Source organism: Osmia lignaria, chromosome 15 (genome assembly GCF_051020975.1).
Source record: "Osmia lignaria lignaria isolate PbOS001 chromosome 15, iyOsmLign1, whole genome shotgun sequence".
NCBI classification, from domain to species: Eukaryota; Metazoa; Arthropoda; class Insecta; order Hymenoptera; family Megachilidae; genus Osmia; species Osmia lignaria.
The window spans coordinates 12,090,510-12,112,469 of NC_135046.1; the positions used below are offsets into that span (position 1 = coordinate 12,090,510).

The window sequence follows — 21,960 nt, forward strand, 5'->3', positions numbered from 1 at the left end:
CATCATAATTTCTGTAATAAATAACAAAATAACAATTCAAAAATAAAATGCTGAAGTAGAAAATATAATTAACATCATAATTTCGATTACAATTGATTACAAAAGTTCCGCTTCACCGGTTCCGCGGCCGGTTACATTTAACTACTTCTATCTGATATTTGTTAATATTTGTTTAATTATTATTTTATATTTATCAATTGTTTATTAATCAAATTATTGTTATATCTATTTAAATTGTTTATTTCTTTACATTTCCGCGTGGGTATATTGCAAAATTTTGTTTAATTATTCTATTAAAAATTATTTATGTTTATTAATCAAACGAACGAACTGCGCCCTACAGAATGAACGAGAAATTAAATTTCTAGTCTGTTTTACCTTGTTGACGTCTTTCGCGAGTGAACAACCAACGAAATCGTAGTTTTCAAATTACTTCTACCTGGAGACTTGTACATCATCCCTTGGTGCTCGTTTTATTCTATCCGACCCAAAGAATATCAGTCTGGTCCCTATTTGGACATACGATTCACAGAAATGTTTATATTACGAATAAATCAATGCAGGTGAGTCCGATCCGCCATTTTCTTGACCGTTGACAGACAGCAAATTCAATATTTTATAAGTTTTTGACGATTTGGATAATATAAGGACCAGACAAATATTCTTTAGAACCTTCTGAACACGTCCCTCAAATTTTTTTACATTCTGTTTAGAAATGAGGACATAATTTGAAAACTCGCGTCTAGGGTTTTCTCTAGGGATTGTCGGTAAAGTTTTCGACGCTCGCAATAAGCTATAGAGTAGTTCATCTAAATAGCGTGTAATTTGAGGTTATTTATGATTGATATCCTTTACGTGGTGTTGTCAAGAAATGTCACAAAACGTATACAATGGAAATACCATTAGTTACATAGATGTTTTTACTATTAAAAATATCGGATAGAAATTTATTCAATGAACAGCATACTTTGAAATTGTCAATGTGATATTTATATTTGACTGATAAATTAATTTAATTTAATGATGAGTGTTGATAGTGAAAATAAGTCAAATGAAACTATTGTTTCATTTACATCATCGTCGGATCAAGAGAATACGGATAATGGAAATATTGAAGAAACTCTTATAACCCCAGAAATGGTGCTACATCTGCCTACAATTACTGATAGTAAGATAATTTCTTCCTACTGTCATAATAAGTATCAAAAAAATAATTAAATGTTTCTATACATTTTAGAATACCTATGCTCTCCTGAGGCAAATATTTATGATATTGATTTCACAAGATTTCAAATTAGGGATTTAGAAACAGGAGCAATATTGTTTGAAATAACAAAACCACCAGCTACTGGTTAGTTATAGTTACAACAATCCATTGGTTACAGTAAAAGTTACAATTGTGTGATCCATATTTTAGAATCTGATATGAATCAAGATGTTGAACCAGATTGTGAAGAATCTGGTTGTGAAGATGCTAACACTGGCCGCTTTGTACGTTACCAATTTACACCTCAGTTTCTTAAATTAAAAACTGTTGGTGCTACCATTGAGTTTCTTGTTGGTTCTAAGCCAGTGAATAACTTTCGCATGATAGAACGTCATTTCTTTCGGGACAGATTGTTAAAAACTTTCGACTTTCAGTTTGGATTCTGTATACCAAATAGTAAGAATACTTGTGAACATATTTATGAATTCCCAACCTTGCCTGCTGATCTGGGTAAGCAATTAATGATTACTTAACAGTTATAATATCAGTTTCTTATTACATAAGTATTAACAATGATTTTACAGTCTCCGAAATGATTGCAAATCCGTTTGAAACTCGTTCAGATTCCTTTTATTTTGTGGACAATCAATTGGTAATGCATAATAAAGCAGATTATGCATACAATGGTGGACACACACATGATGTACTTTAGTAGGTGTAATTAATAGAAAATTTGCACATTGGAAAAATGAATGTGATAATAGTAGCAAATATTTAGCTTTCTTTTTAACTTATATTTTCAATTTCTTTAAATATTTACATTAATGTTTGATTTCAACAATTGCATCACGTACAATTTTTTCAATGCTTTTAATGCATTTACTTATTTCATTAAACGTTTCTGTGTTAAACAATGAAATATCTTACAAAAGTTTTACACTTTGAGTAGTAAAATATGGCCTTATAAATGGGAGGCATGAAACATGTATTTTTCATGGAGACAACAGATAAAAAAGACTAAAAAAGTGTTAAAGTTTTTAAGCACAGAAAACACAATTTGTTCACACTGTGTATAGTTATATTTTCTTTTGCTATTTCTTTCTTATTTTGTATATGTACTGTTAAACATTTCACAAATATATATGTATATATATTTACAAAAATCACTGTGTACTTTTTTTACATTTACGATATAACAATAAATTATGATCGTTTAATGAAGTTAGTAGTGATCTTTAAAAATTCTGTCGGTTTGTCTACGTGAACCCAATGATCCGCGCCATTTATATACAAAATTTCAGCTAAAGGGAATAATTGCCTTATTTTGCCATGATCTTCTACTTTGATATAATCGCTATTAGAGCCCCCTATAAACAACGTTGGCCCATTATAAACTTTCGATCCTACAGGAGGAAATACGGCTATTTGTGTCGCAAAATTTTGTTCTAATACAGGTAAATTAACCCGCCATTTGAATTTTCCTATATCTGCTTCTACTAAATTCATTATTAAAAACTGCAATGAAAATTATTATTAATTTACGTGAAAGACAGTAATGTATTTTAATAAATCGTTACCTGACGTAAACTTAAAGATTTAATGGCAGCTGCAAGTTGATCCTTTGCTGTAATCCGAGCTTTCGTAAGCGTCGTAATTCCATCTAGATTTACATTACTCATCGCTCTAAATATTTTCTCCATTTCCATAAGCTGAGGACTAGTTCTCACTGGCGACATATCCACTACTATTAATTTTTCAACTAACTGTGGATAATTTAAAGCTACGTACATCGCCGCGGAACCTCCCATACTGTGTCCTACTAATACAGTTTTTTCAAATCCTAAATCATTCATTAGTTGAACTATATCTTTTGCCATATGCTTGTAAGACATTTCTGTAGAATGTGGAGAATCTCCATGGTTCCTTGCATCTATAGTGATCACCTATAAATTCATTTCAAGTATTCTTCATAAAATATAAAATCCAGGTATCTACCTTACGAGATGTTTGCTGATGGATTGCTTTTGATAATGAATTCCAGTTATTTTTTGAACCAAAGAGACCATGCATTACTATAACAGGTTGTTTTGGAGCATTACTTTTTCCACTCATTGATTCATAGGAAACATATGCTAGTTTGACTGGTTCCACGCTTGAAAAATGGTATTTAATTAAAATATTGAAATATAGAAAGATATATATATATATATACTTATATGGCACATACGAACTAGAATGGTTGCGTTTTTGTTTGGAAGATGGGTAATATGCAAAAGTTGATGCAACAAAGTCTTGTTTCCCATGATGTAGAAAACCATTCTTTGTTACTAAATACCGGCTGCAGATACCACTCATATTGTTTCCTTTGTATAAACGATTTATTGTAACAATTTTCATTCACATATTTAACATTTTATCTCTGAAAATATGTATTTTTAATGAGCCATAAACCACAAGGTACTTGGTAATAATTAATATGTATTACAATTTTGAACATGAATGTGGGATGTTTATTATATAAATTATAGATTAAAGTACAATGATATTGCAATATAAATACGATGACATTGTGTCAGAATATATCTATTTATACATTATATATATTTAATATTATATAACATAATAAAAACATTGTTTTCAACAATGACTACAGATCCAACTGGATCCAACCAACAAGACAACATTCTTTTATTCTCGATTTTAGGGGTCCCAGACACCCCACCCCCTTCCAGGTGAGGTTACCAGTCCCTCTTCTTTGAAAAGACACAATTTTTACTCCCTTTAATTGTGTTTTTTAGAAATTTAAAGTGGGGATTAGACAGTATCCAAATTTAGATTTAAATTTAAGTTTAATTATAGATTGGTGAATAATCTGTAATAAGAAAATAAAGAAGCGAGGGGCAACATAACCTAAACGCAATGTTCCCTGGAAGGTAAATCATGGAATAAAATAAAAAACTAAAGAATAATACAGTTCGGCTGTGAAAATAGATTTTCCTAGGGAAAATAATGTTACAGGATAAGTTGCGCATCTATTACCATCACTAATTCTACGACGAGTGCATACGTGGCGCTGTGGTAGTAACATGCCACTCTGAAGTGGCAAAAGTAAGAAAAAGTGTATGTTGTTTTTAATTGGTTTGTATTGTAATTTGATAAAATGAGGTGGCTTATTTCGTGTTTGCTCCTAATTTTTCTGAGCTCAAATGCAAATTGCTATTTCATTACCGTGGATGCACATGCCGAAGAATGCTTCTTTGAGACGGTGGAAGCGGGCACAAAAATGGGTTAGTTTTTCCTTCCTGCTCGAATTTTTAAGTATCTTTTGATATAATAAACTTCAATTTTCAAAAAATGACTGAATACAATTGTTCCTGTGTTTTAACTTAAATCTTGATTCTAGCAATTATTTTAATTTAAAAATCATGCTCACATAAAATAGTTTTGTTTGTCATTGTTAGAACTTTTATTAGATTCTGACAGGCTGTAGGATATAAAAATGTTATTAGAAGAAAATTTGGAACACTGTACAGTATAAACATTTGTATAACTTAATGAAGAAGTTTTTCTATCATCAATCCTACATTTATCGTAGACTTTAAAATACTAACAATATTTTGATTTTTAATCAGTTAATTGCACACAAAAAATTGCAGTTAAATTGTGATTAAAGTTTCAATAAAAAGTAAAATATTTTAAATTGGTTAATGGGTGCCATATGTTAATTCAAATTGTTTGATATCATTACATGTACATATTGTACATGTGTATGAGTACATTTTTTTTTGTTATAGGACTCACATTTGAAATAGCAGAAGGTGGATTTTTAGATATAGATGTAAGAATCATTGGGCCTGATGGAAAGATAATTTACCAAGGGGATCAAGAAAGCAGTGGTAAATATACGTTTGCTGCACATCTTTCTGGTGCTTATACGTACTGTTTTGGTAATCAAAAAAGCAGTATGACACCAAAAGTTGTTATGTTCAATATGGATGTCGGTGAATCTCAGAAGCCTATAGAACAAACTTCAGATGGTAAAAATCCTGAGGATGCAAACCATAATAAAATAGATGATATGATTAAAGAATTAAGTACTAGTTTATGGGGAGTAAAGAATGAACAAGAATATATGCAGGTAATTTATGGTTTTATTTTTACAATTATTGAACATTTATACATATGATAAAACTGATTTTTTTGTTATCAGGTTCGTGATAGAAATCATAGAGCTATTAGCGAAAGCACAAATTTTCGTGTAGTTATGTGGGCGTGCTTCGAAGCTATGGTTCTGGTTTGTATGACAGTAGGACAAATTTTCTACTTAAAACGATTCTTTGAAGTCAGAAGAGTTGTCTAATTTAAGGTATAGAATAAAGTCATACATTCATTGTACATTTTTCTATGTGATTAAGTTATAATAGAATTAATAAATTCAAACACTTCACATTTATTGTTTTCTCTCGAATATAAAATGCAAACACGCTTTAACATTGTTGATAGCAAAACGAAGATTTCATAAATTAATAGATTTTTTATGAATGAAATAATGTATGTTTATCTGTAAGATTTACTTAAACGGTAAATTTGTTGAAATAAACAGAATTTCTTTTTTATCAGTGGTAGCTGAAAGTTCCATCTCGTAACCTAAGTATGTGTTCTTATATATCATTCATCAACATATAGAGTTATTTTTATTAAAAGAAAAAATTTTAACAAATTAACACGAATTGAAATGATTTATGTGTTAATTGTATAAATTGAACAAAAATCACCTTATACTGATACCATTTATATAACTGTACAGTGTAACATGATGTAATAAAAAAAGAAAGGTATAAATGAACAGTTTTATATTTGTCTCGAACAAATTTAAATTAATAAGATTTTAATAAAACTGAGATAAGAGTAAACATTATTTATTTATTATTCAATTTAATATTAATTTATTTACTTTATTTCAATATTTAATACATTTTTAATGAAACAATACAAATGTTATTCATAAAAATAATGTTTGTATTTTCACGTTTATTTACAATTCCTTTCTATTCTTGAAATTCTTTAAATCCTTTTTCCTCCGGAACACTCTAAATTACTTTAATTCATGAAAATAACATTTATGATGACAGGTTTCCAAATATTCTAAAAATCAACGAGTCATTGAGAGGAGAGCACACTTCGTCAGATAACTTGTCTGATTCGCGAAGCAGGCGTGAGAATAAATGAATGAAATAAGGAGGGTGGTAGCAGGCACCCTTCCGGTATTCACCCCAGGGCACTTAAGTTAGAAAGGCTCATTGTCCGCTCCTTCTCATTAGATGCCACCTAGCAGTTCCATCGACCCTACCTAGTAACAATACTGTGGATGCTTTTTTTCTTCCTCCTCCTTGTGATCTGTAGCTGCAGGAAACACTAGCAGCGGATTGCACGCCTCGGTGTCTGCTCTAATCCCGGCCATGATTATACCCGAAAGACAATACTTTCGTCCGTGTGAAACGCTGGACAACATTACTGTTGAGCTGCTTCAGTTAACACCTTCGAGAGTCACTGAGTCGCTAATTTATTTCTTTAAGCAATTTAGGTTTTTGAACGGCAAAACATCACGTATAATGTTGGTAGAAGGCAAAGGCGTTGGTGAACAATTAAATTTTTATTTTTTTTAATTAAAGGTACACTGTTAACTTCTTATCAAATTAAACTTTAAATTGATACCGATTTATTATTTCAGTTTGCTAATGGATATACATATTAAAATTTTATCACGTGAACTCTTAAAACACTCCTGAAGTCGTATGTCAACAGATTGCCCAAACTTATAATCAAATTTAATTGGGACCCTCAATCAGGTACACATAAATCTATCGTTTATGTTTCCATCATGCTCTTCAGTTATATCTTTTGAGTACCTTCATTCGCAGATCGATGTCACTGGTATTTGTTATCGTTCAGGATTAATTCAAATATACAACGTGAAGTGTGATGTTTAAATGTTCTATCATGCAAAGGTATTACTCTTTTTATTAGACTTTTGATACATAGATTATATATGATTTTTTTATTCAAGTTAAAAATGAATAACTGATTTATACCACCATCTAAAGCTGTAAATTACGTGTAATTGAGGTAGTGTCAATTTCATTAATGATTTTTATTCACACACCGTTCTGACAGTATGTAATAGGAGGCACAGTACACAATGCAAGACGTAATTATTGAGTTTACTCGATCGTGGTCTCGTATAACAGGCTGGTATTGTAAGGACTGTTGAAAAACGTAACGCACGCTCGTAAATTCATCGCTTTCATGGTACACGATATGCGAGCGAAGAAAACGTTGATTGTAAATGTTCCAAGGGCGGCCGTGAGTTACGTATGGTTGATCCTTTTTATTTCAACATAACTTACGGGGAGAGTCGTTAACACTTTGAAAACCGATTGTTAACAGCGATTTTACATGCTCTCCTTCCACTTTAAATTTTAATATGCTCGGTTTTAGATAGTATTCAAATTTATAAAATTCTTTAGAAGTATTACCAGATGCCTTTTAACAATTACGATTTCAAATTCAAATATTTTCCCGTGCTTCATTATACATTCGAAATGCTGTCGGTAACTCAGGGGGATTGTTACTTGAAAATTAATTTATAAAATTGTTTAAAGACAACGTAAACTCTCTATAAAATACTATTATATAATTAAACGTGCAGTACTTAGAAATAAATTATTACAGATTATAGTTGATGATGGTAAAGGAGAGCAAATTATTGATTATTAAAATTATCTATTAATTATATTTTTTTCCAAAACCATTAATTATTATTGCGACTGTATTGTGTGCGTGTAGGGAGAAACATTTAAATAATTTCACTAGTTTCCAATTGCCTTTCATTGGATCGGAGAAACTGCTCTATAATTTAACGCTCTGGTTGGCGCGTGTGTTCCTGACAAGAAATATGCAAATTTATTAGACCAATTGCACGATTCTAACGAGGGGTTTTAAGGTATAATTACCAGTGTCCTGTCGATGTTTGAATAAATCGACTGACTGGAAGAATCTATAATATCAGTCGTTTTATTCGCTTGCAAAAATTATCATTTTACGTTTTAGAATGAAAATTTGTTTTTATCCAATTAAAGAAATTAATTTGATCAAATAATACTTTTCACTTTTAAAAGAGAACAAATATTTTTACTCCATTAGAATTCCAACAGGAATTTTTTTAAAGCTTCCAAACGTTTATCCTATTGATAATCTTTTAATTAATCGGCTCTAATATTTATTCCCGATCGTGAAACAAAAAAAAAGATGAAGATCTAAGGGATAAGTCTCTGGATTTATCGAGGATAGAAGAGAGTTTGGGCCTAAAAAAAAGGGTGCTGTTAATTAAGGAGAGCGATTACACGTAACGGTATAATTAAGAGGAAGAAAGAGGAATTAGAGTCGGTAGTACGGCAAATGAACGATTCTACCGGTAAGGCATTAATCGAACATGCCAGGAACACGGCTCGTTTAACGAGATATAATATATTCACCTCGCAACGCGTTCATAAAGTTTCAGCTTTGTTTTAAATTTTAAATTAGTTACTTCAATATGAGAAAAAAGCTAATTAATAGTTTAGTAATGGATACAACGTTATCCTTGTAAATATAACGAAAGAAAAAGTGTTAACAATAACGACGTTGTTTGAATAATTGATGGTGTTTAGTAACTAATTATATATTAAACAATGTATCGCGTAACAATGGACGGAACAGCCTGAGAATGAACTCGTTCAGTTAGTCGACTAGAACGTGTTTACATGTAAAACAAGTGGTTTATCGTGTTCACCGATGTGAGCAAGAGTTCTGCCTTTCTTACTAATGACCCAGCTTCATTCCGAAGGGAGACTACTTTTAAAGCCGATAATTGTATCCATATTTTTTTTCTTAGGAAGACTTACCCATTCTATTCTATTAGTTACTGGTAAATACTTGCTAAATTAATATATTTCATCCTTTTTAAATTTTTTGATACTAACATTCTATAATTTGAAAATTTCAGAATTCCAAGATTTCAAAGGGATCTGGTCCACCCCTCCAAAAAAATCCTCGTCGCACCAATGGTAATTTTTAATTTAAATTAAAATTTAAATTATTTGCTTCACATTCATAAAAAAAGCCTACCAACCCTACCAAAAGCTTACTTCCTCCTATTCTACGTTACATCCGCTTCGCCCCCCCGTATCATTGTCCAAATTCTCCCCAAAAAGAGAACCTTGAAGCAATGTACGCCAAAAAACCAGCCCTTCCCCGAAATCGCCCGAAGGAGTAAGGAAGAGTGAACGATAGGGGGAGAGAAAAGTCGAATCGAAATGGCGCTGGGTCCTTGGGGAAAGAAGGGGTTGCATTCGGGCAGGAAAAAAAGAGCTGCTAATTGACACGAGCGATTGCACGTAACGGTATAATTAGAGAGAAGAATACGGAGCCTGGACCGGTGCACCGATGAACCAATGAACCTCACTGAGGCTAGAGGGGAGGGAGAGGAACAGAAGAAAGGAGGCAAAGGGAAGCAAGGGAGAGAAACCAGCCGGCGGGTTCTACGTCGAGGGTAGTGATGGGTGTTCAAGTTTACAAGTTGAAGCAATTCAAGTTGACACTTATTGATTCGATTAAAAAATTCATAATTCTACAATGTACGTAAACTGATACTCTTATTTTAGAGAACGAGGATATCGAAACGTTTCCGCTTTCTCCGATCCGACTGAAGGGGTTAGGCCACTCTGGAGGAAGAAAAAATATGCATATTTTAGGAATTTTTTTTTGTAAGCATCCCTTTATTTTGCAACTGATAAACTTCAAAAATTAATTTTTGTATAGTGATTCAAGTGAAAATATGGACTCTGCAAGCACGCGTTTAAAATGCGTTTAAAGACCGGGAGGGGCTGCGGCAGAATTGAAAATTCGAGTACTTGGAAATTTTTCTCACCTATAATCTTTTGCCATATCATTTTTAAGACATTAAGCCACCTTTGAAGCAAAAAAAAAATGTCGATTTTTTTCAAAATTCTAGAATGGCCTGACCCCTGAAGCAAACGCATGACCCAAGCACGTAATAGTTTGGTCCATAATTATCAAAGAGCCACGGGCCAATTATATCCCCTGGATGACCAGTTTTCGCCACGTTTCAAAGCTACTCGAGCCGCGTTGAGGCCATCACTAGTCAGGGGGGGTTCCCCCCTTCGGGAGGCCGAGCAGGACAGACTTAACCATCGTGGCTGAGGAGAGACGAGGCTGGTGGTAGAGAACGAAACGTAGCACGGTCTCGTGGATTCTGCCTGCACTCTGCGACCATTCCGCGGTAACGCGTCGTCCAGGTCGCAACGTTCCTGCTCCCCTGACCATTCGGGCCACGAGGCGAACGAACACGTTCCTACGACGGATCCGTGGAGGACACCGGAGCCTGCAAGGCTGGAAAAACCGCGAAAAATCATCCCGATCCTGCCAATTCACGCGCCAAATATGGTTCGGCTTCCTTCGAGCGACCGGTGAACGGCGAACAGGACGAGTTTCAAAGGATGCTCCGATCGGCGCAACTCTGCTCTAAAGTAAACCTCGGACGATGAGAAGATTCGATGAAGGTCTACGTAGAAGAGAACGGTTCGTACTGGTCACCGATGTCCGTGGATCCTACGAAGAACGGAAGTGACAGGAATCTTGACGGTGTACCAACGGATAACCGGATCTTTCTGAATCGTTATCGAATGTGTTTGCTCGTCGCTGCTTCGAGTGACTGTTTTGGATGACACTTCCGTGAACAGGTGATTAGTATTTCGTTTACTCGACGCACACCGTTTAAGTACGCGTTTAATGGGTAGTTTCGAAACTTGACGTAAAGTGTTTTATTTTCAGTCGAATCCAACGGTGATTTATTCCGAAGCCCTAAACTCGATCGTTTGCTATCGCTTTTACGTAATTTATTTATGTCGTGCCGTGTCAATAAATTATCTAACCGATGTACCGCACTTTCTAACATGAAAGTTTTCATCGCGATACCTTCAGAATGATAAAGTTCTCCTATCGATTGATTCATCGAAGGTTCTTTTAAATAATCGTTCGAGCCTGCGAAAAGAAAACAGGCGTCAGTCTTGATTCTTGTACAATAAACGTTTGCAAAATATCCGAGTTCTTTGTCCGGTGGAAAGGAGCAAAATGAGCCGCGAATCGTGCCGCGTGATAAACGATCGATGGGCAAACGAGGAAACTGGAAATTCGAAGAACGATCCGATGAAAGTAAACCGCCACGGGTCGTTATCGTCGTCGACTTGAAGAGCAAGTGCTTCTCCTGGATAAAAAGTGAACCGGTGACTGATCTCGCCGGGGCAATAATTAACTCGTCCTTAACGACTTTGGATACACCCGGTCCGGTGAGTAATCAATCGATTTAATCAGGTATAATAATTAAGCGTCGATAATGCAACCTTGCCTTTGTTATTGACACCTTAATACTGGTAATTAAAACGCTTGCGCTAATAGGATCGTGAAAAGTCTCGTTTATTTTTATAAGGGACTCAGCTATTGCCCGCAACAAAAAGACATTCATTTTTATTTATATAGATAGAAGATGTACGTCGGGTACCCGAACAATTGTTTTGAAAAATTGTTTAAATAGCTTTTGATTGCAGTGAGAAAAAAAAAAAAATGATTAAGATCGTTACATTGTTCGTTTGACAAGCAGATACTTGTATCGAAACATCGAATCGCGTTTGAACGAGGCAATTTATTCCAGGAACAATGTCCCGTTGAATTTTAAATGGCCGGTGTTATCGAAACTAGTCTACCTAGCTTGAAAAATCCAACTGCTCTATCTGGTCTCGTTCTGGTCCTGTTCGTAAACAGAGAAACGCCGTGCTTTCGAGCGATAAAACGCTTGACGTGTTAATTATAATAGATCCCAGATTACGCGGTACGGTTGCACCCACTTTCGAGAAGAAATACCTGCAACCAATAGATGCTGCGGTTAATTTCAAATTTAAATTTAAATTAAAAATTGCCATGAGGATTTTTTGGGGGGTGGACCAGATCCCTTTGAAATTTTGGAATTCTGGAATTTTCAAATTGTATCAAAAAATTTAAGAAGGATGAAATATATTAATTCAATTTGAAGCATCGAGAAATTTAGAATCGACGACAGGCTCCTTAAAAACTCTCTCTGCGACTGTTGTTCACAAGTTAACGATCTGCGGTAACCTGATCTCGGGTGGAAATGATTCGCTACCGATTTTAAAAGAGTCTTCGTTCGTTAAGTAACCGCGGCGGCGGCAGGTAAATCCAAAAGCTCGGCCTCGATTATGGCGTTACACCTTGCTCGACCACGATGGGTGGCTGTTGCTTTCAGGTTTGCCTGCTGCGGCTAGTTAATATATGCCGTGGACTGTGCTAACGACTCATAAATTTTACAACTTTTCATCCTGCCTTCCTATAATTCCAACGAAACGACCGTGGATAAAATTAAACGTGCTTGCGAACGGGAGCTTTTCAAAGGAAGTACAAGCTTGTACCGGAGGAATTACGAAACGATACTAGAAAATTTGCTAATTGTAAGATTCGATCGTTAGTTGATCGAATTCAGCTGAAACCGTTGAATCGATGAATGTCCTTAGAATTTAGTTTAACTTTTGTACCACCGCGTATATTCCCGTGTATCTAGCCCACGCGATCGGGCAGAATATTAGCCGGTGTATAAAATGCATTTGTGATCACGACAGGAATGTAAATGGCGTACTTCAGCACGTCTCTCGGTGGACCGGCCTCGAATTATCAGCAATAAAGTATCTCGCTGGCGTGTTGAACAAGACATGACCGGCGGTAGTGCAAGCACCGCTACATTTGTTGCTGAATGAGCTGGTCTTCGTCGGTGATCGTTGATCCTGCTCCAGCTGGATGGTACCACGCTGCTTATAACGATCGTAAAGGATCGTTGATCTAATATTTAAAGAAGATACACGTCCGTCTCGTGTAATGCTTCGTAAGGATATTTCTCAATTTCTTTATACGATAATTAGATAAGATCAGCCGGGAATTTCGTCGGATAGGTCACTATCTCCGTTTGATATCTTCAAAATTACCGAGTGTCTACACCTAACCGTTTCACGCGTATCGGTAGAAACCAGTATCCTATCATTTTACGAAAGCTCGTTAAAATCAAACTTAAGGGTTTTAGGATGCCGCTCAAAGTGTTAATCTACTCGAGGAAAAGGGTCGCGAAATGAATTGAAACTAAAAAAAGAAAGAAATAAGAAACGTTAAGCACCCTTTGGTTATTTTACTACCAGCGTTGGTCATTTAAAGCGGTATGCTTCTACCTGACCAGGAAACGCATTATCGTAACTTCAATGCCGATAAACTCAGTGAAATTCTGCGGTACACGGTTTGCGCCGACCAGGCGGAGTAGCCGCGCAAGGAGTTGATACAAGCGGACAGGGCAACGTTAATATCGCAGTTTAATTCCTGTTAGAATCGTAATTATGGGGTAATTTCAAATTGTATAAAGTCGGGCTTAAGAAGAATACAAGCTGACCCTTAGGGAGTCGCAATTAGAAGCGTGGCTTTGGAGAAAAAATAAATATATATTCATGACGGAGAAGTTTATAAAATGATGATGAAATATTTCTGCGATCCTACAATTCGAATGGAAGACGACGTAAGCATTTGTTTTTATTATATTCGGACCTGAAACGCCCAGGCCACTTTACACCCAGGTAAACGTGACTCCTTCTTTTTCCCCTGACGTGGAAAAAGGTGTGTATCGTTGAATCAACCTGTTCGCGACCAGTCATCCAGGGATTTTCACGAGGAGCAGCAGGACTACTCGAGTATAGTCCTCTTAACGAAGTTGCTGCCCGGTTATAGTGTGCGAACGTTTCTACGTACAGACACGAAGAAACGAGAGCGTGCTTACCTGGCTTATGCATAGCCTAGGGAGAGAGAGGAGAGAAAGGAGTACACGCGGAGATGACTCTCGATGAGATGCTGAAGAGAAGAAGAGGACGAGAAAAAAAAGGGGGAAGAGGGAGAGAAAGCGAAAAGAAATTGCAAATACGATAGAAGGGTTAAGAGAAGGAAAGTGAAAGAATGGGAACGAGGTGGAGACAATGAATAAAAATAAAGGGATAAAGGGGGGATCGATGCGAGATAAAAGTATAGTAATTGTAAGAAGGAATTAAGGGGGCTACGGTGAAAGCGAGAAATAAATTAACCGAGCGTCAAGAGTGACGAAAATCAATTTGAAAATACCTCCCCTGAATTCATTCAAAATTAAAGGGATTCTCGAAAAGGCGCGTGAACCGAGGAAAAAGTGAATAGGAATGCAAGAAGAAAGTATGAAAAAAGTGAAATACCCTTAGGAAGAAAAATGACGGATCAGAACCTGAATGGAAAGATGGGAAACAGGTACAGAGGGAATTAAACGATGATTGTCAGATGGATGATGGCAGAATAATGAAAGCTTTGTAAATGCACGCGACCACTTAATGTAACTTGGACGAGATTGCGGAGGAAATGAAGAATAAATATCGGGACAAGTTAGACGTGAATAAATTAACTCGCTTAATTAACAAACTCGCAACTTCATTTAACTCGCTCCGTGCTCTTTTTCTCTCAACAAGCTAAAGTGAACTAGAGCGAGATTCGCTTTAGAGCCAACCCTTTTTCGGCCATTTCCGGTCAGACCGAAAAAGAATAATAATTTTGCAAGAATTTTTTGATCTGCACAAAAGTGACAGAGAGTCTAAATGCTATAGCCCCCTTATCATGATTTTCAATCTTACAATTAGAGTGAGAAAAACTGTACCGAAGATCTTTCGTGTACCCCGAAGGGTACGTAGCTTTGAGAAACACTGCCAGTGGAGGAAGTTATGGATCAACGATGCAAACTGTTTACGATTGATCGATGCTACAAAATTTTATCCGAACAGAGACGTTTATCAAACGACGACAAATACAACTCTGCCTATCGATTCTTTCCTAAGGATATCTTATTACTGACACTGATAGTGTCCAGTCCTTGACAGTGAAGTAATGATCGCGGTATTCGCGATAATATTAGCTTGTTGTAGATTGGATAGCCGATTAATTTACAGAATTTTTACCAACGATTTTATATCCTCCATTCGATTGTAAACCCTTCGACGATAAAAAGAGAAAAAATGAAATTTTCAATTCACAGATACATTATTGCCGGAGGGGGGTTTCATTCAGCAACGATAGTCTTTATGCTTTCTCATGGTAACAGCGCAAAATGAAAAGTTGTAGAGTTCGTAAGTCGTAACTCAAGGCGTGTAGTTTCTATTAACCAGTCATGCAGCTCGATTCCGAAGGCAACAGCCGAGGTCTCTCCTGAGAGTCGCTTCAGGAGCGAGCAAGGTGTAATGTCGAATCGATGTACCATAATCGTCCGGACTTAGGTGTCTTTCGTTCCGAGTCGAGTCTTTGCAGCCCACGGAACTGGTATATACACTAACTGGTGTACCAGTACCAGTCTGCTCGTGTGCTGATTTCTTATACCCGGTGATACATTTTAACATCTTACCGAACACGTCCGAGTTAAGTCCGGGTTTAAGAAAACGATTTTCTTCCACGAATTAACTCGTTAGACAGTGTTGCGCTTATTTCTTCTCAGCCGAAAAATGTTGACACCGAAACTGCCAGCTGTTTTTATTTTCTCAATAGTAGAAGATTAAATTTGGTAATTTTTCATAAAATTTCTGATATTTTTAACAGTTCGTAAACCCGAAAGAAAGATTTTTATATCCGGCGAACATTAAATATCAATTTCCATTTTATTTGAACAAAATAAATGAAAAGAATGTAATGAACAGTACTTACACTGAAATTGCTTTTCAGGCAAAATGGCAATTTGCAGCAGCTTGCTCATCATTCTGCGATTATTATTCGTCGTCGCATCATCAACGGTACCTGGAACATGGATGTAAGTACTTCAATTTACCTAAAATTACCAATTTCTCAAATTAAGTATTCCCCACGTGTTCGAGGAATTTTATAAATCCTTCGAATTACCGTGCATCTGATCCACGATGAATCTATTTAAATATTAGAAAAAAAAATTAACCCTTGGAAGATGGATGTTGGGTCATCTCAACTCGTTACCTGTATAATTTTAAGTGAATCTCACAGAAATGACCCAATTGCTTTCGCGCGATCCCCTCGCGCTGCTCTACCCCCATCGAATTTCGGTGAAAAATTACCCACGCAAACGCCATAATTTATAGCTCTTTGTATAAGGCGAGACGAAATCGCGTCGTGGGAACTCGATCGAAAAGATTTTTCTGACGATCTCTTGTTCCCGACGTACCCCTGCCCGGCAACGGTGTGTCTAATTTCTCAACCCCTGGCTACCACCCCTGCACGCCCATGACAAATCATTGAATAGTTCCTAGCTCGGTACACTTTTTCTTCCCGTGGAATTTCCATCCTGCCAGGAAGACCTTCATGCTTCCCCGTGTAATTGGATTTTTCAGAACGAAAAACGAAGAGCATGGGATTTTTCTCGCCGGTTCGGACACACTTTAATAAACGTTATTTTATTTGAAAGTTTCTCGACGGGGCGCCGGCGGGTCATTCCGAACCCATGAATCTCCTTTCTTGGAAAATATCAATTTATATTTTTCACCCGAGTTCGCTTGGTTTTCTGTCGTTTGCCGAGCAAACGATCACTGATAAATTTAATTAAGTATCACACACCGTAAGATCCGTAATTTCGAAGCTGAAGAGATAATACGATTGATAAGCGATTATTGGCCCTCCTGATCATTAGGGCCTTTTTTTTTTTTCAAATCCCTCCACTAAGCAGCTCCGATCAGAAAAATGCCTAATCACATGGGCGGGTCTCGTAGGATCTCCATGAAAGTTAATCCTTCTTATGTGGGCTTAAGTTAGGCGTTCTCATTTAGCCTTGTCGTTTTAATCTCGTCTCCATCGCGGTCTAATTAGATTTGAATCAGTGTAATCATGCGTGCGGTTGATTGGAGGCTAATAACCGTTTAAGAGGAACTTTTGGGGGGTTTTAATTAAATTTCCATTACCTATTTTTTACCGTGTCACGTGACAATGGTACAGCCTTCCAGAAAGGTGTACGCAGTATAATCTATATCCTCTGGTATCGAGGTAACAACCCCTTAAGTCACGACTAACAGCCAGTATCCCAGATTAGATTCCAGGTGCATAGAAAACGTGCATGTGTTTCGAACGAATTGATTCACGCCGCTTTATTCTCAAAGCCATTTATTTCGCCGTGAATCGCCATGATATCGAAACGGTCAGATTAAGGGGTGGCCTCGGGACAATTTCTTTTTTTTTTTCCCCCCTCAACCTACGCGAACAGAAACCTGTCGACCATTTCATTGTCGTTTTCTTGCTACTTTCCATATACTTTTATTTTGAACAAATTCTTCATAAATACTTGATAAAAGTGTTTCTAATTATGTAAGTTAAGTAAATTGTCACGGATTATTAATTTTCAAATTTTTAATTGGTAAATATATTTACATAAAGGGTTAAAATAAGAGCAGCTATTAATTAGAACACCCGGTACATGAAACCATAAGACTGTTGCTACAATCTTTTAGGAGACACGAGGCATTACTTTTTGGGCCGGCTCAGCCTACAGTGCCCCATGAATTTGCGTGGGCAGTATCCTTCGAAATATTATCGTTCTCTTCCCATGGTTCCCCGCGTCATTGTTTTAGGGGAGTGCAAAGCTGATAATATATCACGGCCAAAACGTGTTTCGGAATATTAATGCACTCTATTATGCACTCCCTATTAGACGGTGTACCATGACCGAGAAAGCCGGTTAACCCTTTCCTCACGAAACCATTCTTTCATTATATTTATTAGCTCTCCGTGTGTAACTGATGATAATTTACCGATGAACGACTATAGCGATGACTACTGGATTTTGGAGTTTCAGAACAATAAGAGAACCCGTGTCCCTTACCTAGTTACGCTTATGGATCTAGGGCCTAAAGGCGTTACGGTGATCAATCCTTAGCGCTGGAACACGTTCAATGAATAGGATCGGTGATATTAGAGCAAGCCGAGCGTGTTCGTATCACCGGTGAAACCTTTACGAGCAACCGTTTCGAATTTCAGATTGGTAGCCCCGTTAAAGACCCCTGACTTCTGTCTGTGACGGCATCGTTCCATCATCTCGCTCGGTTGACTCACAAATGTGCCATCAAAAATCGGTGCAGAGAACTGTTCTTCGCCCACGGCCCACCGCTTACCCTGCCCCTCGATCTCGCATAATCCGCGTGGCAAAATCTCTGAAAGTTGGCCGACGATTTTCGTGAAGGAAGGGAGAACCATCCATGGGGTGGTTTGGCAAAGGGCGATAGAGACGTTCAATTTCTGTCTCGTCGATTCGGTCGTCGCTTTCAAAAATAACAACAGCCCTTCGCTTGGCCTTTTCAGAAACGTGGGCTTGCAACACTTCCCTCAGCTCGAGGTCAGTCAAATGATAGAAACGTACGACATGACAGCGTCCAACATTTGCCACGGGCTGAAGGGTCTTTCGCCGGGTCAAGGGAAGCTGTGCCAGTTATCCGTGGACCACATGCCCAGCGTGGCGAAGGGTGCGAAATTTGGGATCCTCGAGTGCCAGCATCAATTCCGTGACCGAAGGTGGAACTGTTCCACCGTCCCCGACGAATCTGTCTTTGGACCTATACTCAGAATAGGTGAGACATCCGAACGCACAGAGAACCCACTCAGTGGCATCCCCTATTTCCACTTGATATTATCGATAACGTTTAATTTAATTTGCTGGTTAATCGGTAATTTTCTTACTTTAAACAGCCAGCAGAGAAACCGCGTTCGTTCATGCAATTACCGCCGCGGGAGTGGTCTACTCGATTAGCAGATCCTGCAGAGATGGCCAATTATCCTCGTGTGGCTGTTCAAGAAGCAGCAGACCCAGAGATCTAAAAAGAGATTGGATTTGGGGTGGCTGCGGGGACAATCTCGAGTACGGTTACAAGTAAGTTTCTTTTTCTTTTTTTTTTTTTTTTTTCATCCAACAGTTATACCAATGAATTTATTTATTAAAAGCAAAATAAAACATATTGTTCTTTTTTCAAGATTTACACAGGCATTCGTGGATGTAAAAGAACGTGAAAGAAGTTTCAAAAGGGGTAGCAGAGAACAAGGCCGCAGTCTGATGAATCTTCACAATAACGAAGCTGGTCGCAGGGTAACATTAATTCCTTCATTCTTCTCTTTCTACAGTTCCTTATAATTAGAAAGTGATTAATCTTCCACAGGCTGTTATTAAAAGATCTAAAGTAACTTGCAAGTGTCATGGAGTTTCTGGAAGTTGCAGCTTAATTACTTGTTGGCAGCAACTTGCATCGTTTCGAGAAATCGGTATGTTTCTCTACTATCTATAAATTAGAAATTATACAATTATACTGTCATGCTCTTAGGTGATTTTCTTCTGGATAAATATGATGGAGCGACAGAGGTCAGAGTAAATAGACGCGGCCGCTTGTCTATGAGAGATCCAAGATTTTCTTTACCTACAGCGAATGATTTGGTTTATTTGGATGACTCTCCAAATTACTGTCTTCCTAACGAGACACTTGGATCTTTAGGTAAAATAATTTCATCATTCGTGCCACTTTTCAAATCCACACAAGCATGGTAAAATTAAAAATTAAGCAGGCGTTAATGTTAAAAGCACCGAATTAATTTGTATATTTAATACTCTATTTAATAATGTTTGTTAGGCACACATGGAAGAATTTGCAACCGAACATCATCCGGCATGGATGGATGCAATCTTCTTTGCTGCGGTAGAGGGTATAATACACAGAAATCAACTGTAAGAGAAAGATGTGAATGCAAGTTTCATTGGTGTTGCCTCGTCGAATGCAAGACTTGTGTTAAAAATATAGACATTCATTCGTGTAAATAAAATCCAAGTCAGTCTTACTAACACTTTTTGTAATTTCAGATAAACTTAAATTAATAAGAAATATTATAGTAACACTGTATATATGCACACGTACGTGTTTAGTGAAGTACCTTAGCATACTTATGATACAAGTAATTTCTAGAAGATTTCTAGCTATTTTTTATTTTTTATTTCTATTTACAATCAATATTTTTTCTGACAGTTAAATAAATTCAGTGAAACTAATAATTTGTTATATTTTGAATTCTAGCTTACTTAAAAATATTATTCATAACTTTATAATGAAATAATTTATTAATTTATAAACATATTAATCAATATATTAAGTGGCCTATTAAATGTGTACACAAAACAATTTGTATTGTGCTCAAATAGTTATGTAATCTTTAAAACAGCATTTATCTGAAACCAAATCAACACTTTAAAATGACTGAATCTGTGATTTTATAAATTAGAAAAATTCAAACATTTGATGATTTTTGTTTCAACATTTTAAATATTATCATTTATTTAGAATTATATTGCTACAGTATTATCTTTGTAAGGAAATATTTTTTATTATCACAAAATATGTCTGCCTAATATATAGTATTAATATTATTTTATATTCTGCCCAGTTACATTTGAAATTTTAGTACTCTGTAAGTTTATTGTATTTGTATTTGTCATATGATTATTTATTGCTACTTTTATGTAATGTATGGTATACAAAAATATAACACATACAAAGAAGTTATTTCATCTTAAATGTTCCTATTGAACATTTTTGTAATTAATAAAAATTTCAAATAATTTTTATACTATAGTGGATCTGGAAGATTCATATAAAACACAAATCGTATCATTTACGAAATAATTATAATTAAAATTTTATAACTTACATTTTCTGTTGTGTACTATACATATTTCTAAATTATATTTACATAAATTAATAATTATTCATAAAACTGCCAAGGTCTTTCTGGACGATCAGGGTCTGTAGCCTTTGGATGGTAATATCTGGGTGGTTCTTGTAAAGAAATTCCATTTTCTGTTAGCTCATTTATTAATGTCTGTATTTTAGATGCAATAATTTCTGAGTCCTCAAAATACATCTCACAGATTCCAGATTCTAAGCAACGTTGTGCAAGCACACGTCCTACATATTTATATGCTATGATATCTTTTGTACTGAAAAATCATTGGCATTAATTTATTACATACTATCAAATAATAAAAATTTAGTTTATAATATATACAAACTTATATAATTGTTTCCTTATTCCCCATTCTTGACTGGATACCATGATAACTGGACCATTCTCAAAATGATGTATTTCTGCGTCGATATAACGATTACTCGGTTTTATAATTAATCTATGCAGATTTTAATGTTCTTTTAAGAATTTATATTAAAATTATAGTTAGAAAATTATATTTTAATAATCATTTTACTTATGCCAGTATGTAAATCCGGGTTTATCCAGAGTATAACCTACAGGCTTTCTCGCAATTCTTAAACGTTCCATATTTCTTGGATTACGGTTTCGAATTTCTTTACAATTTTCTACTATCTCTGCATTTCCATGTATTTGTCTTTTAAGAAATAAGTTAGTAACGCGATTTCTTAGAGACATTTTAATGTTTTAAATATGTTTATGTGATTAAAAAGTAAACATAAAATATACTCTACTCCAGAAGAACTATGGGACACTATGGGAGGGATCTATACTTTGCTTTACATGGATTGTATATTTGTTTATGTGTATAGTATATGTCTCTTTAATAAAGGTTATGTTTG

At 35.8% G+C, this 21,960-nt stretch overlaps 5 protein-coding genes across 15 annotated transcripts; 3 read left to right on the plus strand and 2 right to left on the minus strand.

The window, feature by feature from the left end:
• The first annotated feature begins 355 nt into the window (after positions 1–355).
• On the plus strand, positions 356–2,131 carry unc-119 (unc-119 lipid binding chaperone). 3 transcript variants are annotated; one of them, XM_034332914.2, is made up of 6 exons: positions 356–563; positions 1,038–1,168; positions 1,238–1,351; positions 1,418–1,491; positions 1,642–1,717; positions 1,792–2,131. In XM_034332914.2, exons 1-6 carry the CDS (start codon positions 535–537, stop codon positions 1,917–1,919), a joined length of 552 nt encoding a protein of 183 aa, XP_034188805.2. In that variant the 5' UTR covers positions 356–534; the 3' UTR covers positions 1,920–2,131. The 3 variants fall into 3 exon arrangements, with proteins under 3 accessions (XP_034188805.2, XP_076548647.1, XP_034188804.1); XM_076692532.1 differs by having other exon boundaries at positions 359–563; positions 1,418–1,717; XM_034332913.2 differs by having other exon boundaries at positions 361–563; positions 714–1,168; positions 1,418–1,717.
• On the minus strand, positions 1,277–4,030 carry LOC117608200 (sn-1-specific diacylglycerol lipase ABHD11). Of its 2 annotated transcripts, none has more exons than XM_034332911.2 (5): positions 3,693–4,030; positions 3,435–3,626; positions 3,208–3,359; positions 2,785–3,137; positions 1,277–2,722 (listed from the first exon to the last, which is right to left on the minus strand). In XM_034332911.2, the coding sequence occupies exons 2-5, from the start codon at positions 3,602–3,604 to the stop codon at positions 2,411–2,413; spliced, it is 987 nt and encodes a 328-aa protein (XP_034188802.1). In that variant the 5' UTR covers positions 3,605–3,626; positions 3,693–4,030; the 3' UTR covers positions 1,277–2,410. The 2 variants fall into 2 exon arrangements, with proteins under 2 accessions (XP_034188802.1, XP_034188801.1); XM_034332910.2 differs by having other exon boundaries at positions 2,785–3,150; positions 3,203–3,359; positions 3,693–4,021.
• Positions 4,031–4,259: 229 nt separating this feature from the next.
• On the plus strand, positions 4,260–5,994 carry LOC117608202 (transmembrane emp24 domain-containing protein 2). Its single transcript, XM_034332915.2, has 3 exons — positions 4,260–4,494; positions 5,002–5,345; positions 5,418–5,994. Exons 1-3 carry the CDS (start codon positions 4,368–4,370, stop codon positions 5,565–5,567), a joined length of 621 nt encoding a protein of 206 aa, XP_034188806.1. The 5' UTR covers positions 4,260–4,367; the 3' UTR covers positions 5,568–5,994.
• A 234-nt stretch (positions 5,995–6,228) lies between these two features.
• Positions 6,229–20,617, plus strand: LOC117608372 (protein Wnt-5b). Of its 8 annotated transcripts, XM_034333404.2 has the most exons (14): positions 6,237–7,056; positions 7,129–7,215; positions 9,252–9,312; positions 9,460–10,011; positions 10,260–11,007; positions 11,099–11,613; positions 12,955–13,214; positions 16,091–16,175; positions 18,680–18,945; positions 19,064–19,244; positions 19,346–19,457; positions 19,528–19,630; positions 19,690–19,857; positions 19,993–20,608. In XM_034333404.2, the coding sequence occupies exons 7-14, from the start codon at positions 13,208–13,210 to the stop codon at positions 20,178–20,180; spliced, it is 1,110 nt and encodes a 369-aa protein (XP_034189295.1). In that variant the 5' UTR covers positions 6,237–7,056; positions 7,129–7,215; positions 9,252–9,312; positions 9,460–10,011; positions 10,260–11,007; positions 11,099–11,613; positions 12,955–13,207; the 3' UTR covers positions 20,181–20,608. The 8 variants fall into 8 exon arrangements, with proteins under 8 accessions (XP_034189299.1, XP_034189295.1, XP_034189294.1 ...); XM_034333403.2 differs by lacking the exons at positions 6,237–7,056; positions 7,129–7,215 and adding an exon at positions 8,315–9,173; XM_034333408.2 differs by having other exon boundaries at positions 6,229–7,056; positions 7,129–10,011; positions 19,690–19,906; positions 19,993–20,617.
• A 399-nt stretch (positions 20,618–21,016) lies between these two features.
• mRpL18 (mitochondrial ribosomal protein L18) lies at positions 21,017–21,911 on the minus strand. Its single transcript, XM_034333409.2, has 3 exons — positions 21,615–21,911; positions 21,423–21,536; positions 21,017–21,350 (listed from the first exon to the last, which is right to left on the minus strand). The coding sequence occupies exons 1-3, from the start codon at positions 21,794–21,796 to the stop codon at positions 21,116–21,118; spliced, it is 531 nt and encodes a 176-aa protein (XP_034189300.1). The 5' UTR covers positions 21,797–21,911; the 3' UTR covers positions 21,017–21,115.
• Positions 21,912–21,960: the final 49 nt, after the last annotated feature.